The sequence below is a fragment of the Setaria viridis genome, chromosome 4, assembly GCF_005286985.2.
Source record: "Setaria viridis chromosome 4, Setaria_viridis_v4.0, whole genome shotgun sequence".
In the NCBI taxonomy this organism is placed as follows: domain Eukaryota; kingdom Viridiplantae; phylum Streptophyta; class Magnoliopsida; order Poales; family Poaceae; genus Setaria; species Setaria viridis.
In genome coordinates, this window is record NC_048266.2 from 19,777,037 (window position 1) to 19,778,741 (window position 1,705).

The 1,705-nt window shown below is 57.7% G+C and overlaps 1 protein-coding gene across 1 annotated transcript; it reads right to left on the bottom strand.

Moving 5' to 3' along the window:
- Window positions 1-911: 911 nt before the first annotated feature.
- Window positions 912-1,382, bottom strand: LOC117853514 (E3 ubiquitin-protein ligase RHA2A). The gene has a single exon (XM_034735850.1). It carries the CDS (start codon window positions 1,380-1,382, stop codon window positions 912-914), a length of 471 nt encoding a protein of 156 aa, XP_034591741.1.
- Between the last annotated feature and the right edge of the window lie 323 nt (window positions 1,383-1,705).

Consider the following 1,705-nt stretch of genomic DNA (forward strand, 5'->3'; position numbering starts at 1 on the left):
GGCTTTAGTCCTGGTTGGTCTTTACAACCAGGACTAAAGTCCCTCCCGTCAGCGGCCTTCAATGCCTCATTTTTGACCCGAGATTAAAGATACTTTAGTCCCAGGTCCAAAGTCAATCGGGATAAAAAATCCTAGATGGAAGATCAGTTCTATAGTAGTGTACCAATCCTATGAAATTCCTATGGGATGGCTTGTTCCATAGAAATTTTGGAGGAAATCTAACATACCACTAGCACAGGCAGCGAGAAGCACGATCTTGTCGGAGGCTGGCCACGAGCGCAAGGGGAGGGGCGGGTTTCTTGGAAACGAAAGGTTCGGATCGGAGGAGCCGTCCAAGACCATCGAGGAGGTGGAAGCATCGGATTCGGAAGCAGAGTCAAAGGATATGGAAGGTGATAACGGGGGACTCAGGTGTTCATCGGAGACGTTGATGGTGGCAGTGTAATCGTAGGACGCCGCCGGCGAGGGGCGGTCTTGAGTCATCTGCAGCAGCGACAGCGGCGAGGTAATATGTTGGGACAAGTTGTGGTTTCTGGTTTTTATTTGGGTTCGTGATAGAACTTTACAGGTGTGGGCTGGATGGATCCTGTAACCGAAACAGGGCCGTTTTATTGAAGCGGAAGTAATCGAAACGGGCGGGCGTACTGGGTAGACTCACGCGCCTTAGCCCACTCCGGTCGAGATACACGCACACGGGGAATCCTCACTCCTCGGCGGGCTGGGTGGACTCACGACGCGCCTTGCTCGCCTGCCACACCGAGGCCCACCCAGTTACATGAGTTGTTGGTGATCCTCAGTATCGGGCAGCATCATCAGCAGTATAACATTATGCAAGCATACTAGAAGAGCAAGTACGAAAGAAGAAGAAAGCCCTTTGTATCTGCACTACTGTTCTAATTTCCCCATTGTGGTCAGAAACGGGCGAACCACGAGACGGCATCCTCGCCGGCGCGGCACCCAGCGTGGTCATCTCGCTCGGCAGGTCCGGCGCGGCAGAGCGGGCAGGAGAGGCTGCTCTGGTCGAACCAACCGTCAAGGCAGGCGGCGTGGAAGGAGTGCCGGCACGCGAGCGTGCGCACGCGCTCACCCACCGCGATAGCCGACAGACACACCGTGCAGTCGCCGGCTGCCGCCGCGGTGGCCCCATCCGCGGTAGAGACATAAGATGCCGCGAGATAGTCCGCCAGCGCCACGAGCGCGTCGAGGCCGGAGAAACGGACGGAGGCGGTGGGGGGCGCGGCAGTTGTGTTCGCGCTGGCGCCTGCGCTAGGGGAGCTGACGACGGAGAAGAGGGACGCGAGCGCGGAGGCGAGGGACCCCAGGAGGAGCAGCGGCAGGGGCGCCGAGCCGGAGACGTCGTGGAGGCCGCTGGAGAGGCCCATGGCAAGCGAGGTCGTTGCCTTGTGGTGCGGGTATCTGGTAGAAGCGTGTGCGCTTTTTTCCTGCTGGTATTTTCTACTCTCGTTGCCGTGGGGCTTTGCTTGCGTCGGGCAGTTCGGTTAGTTTGACGGCAACTTGCAACCGTGCGAGTTGCCCTGGATGACGAGGCTGACGGACGGAAGGGTGGGTTTTATAGCGGTGGGTGGTGTGGACATTGGCCACTGCAGAATGACCAGGACTTCTAGGTGTTTCGTGCAAAAGCTAAACCAAGCTTGGCGGATTGTGCCGATGTGGAAGCAGGATCGGAAGATGCTGTCGATTACTG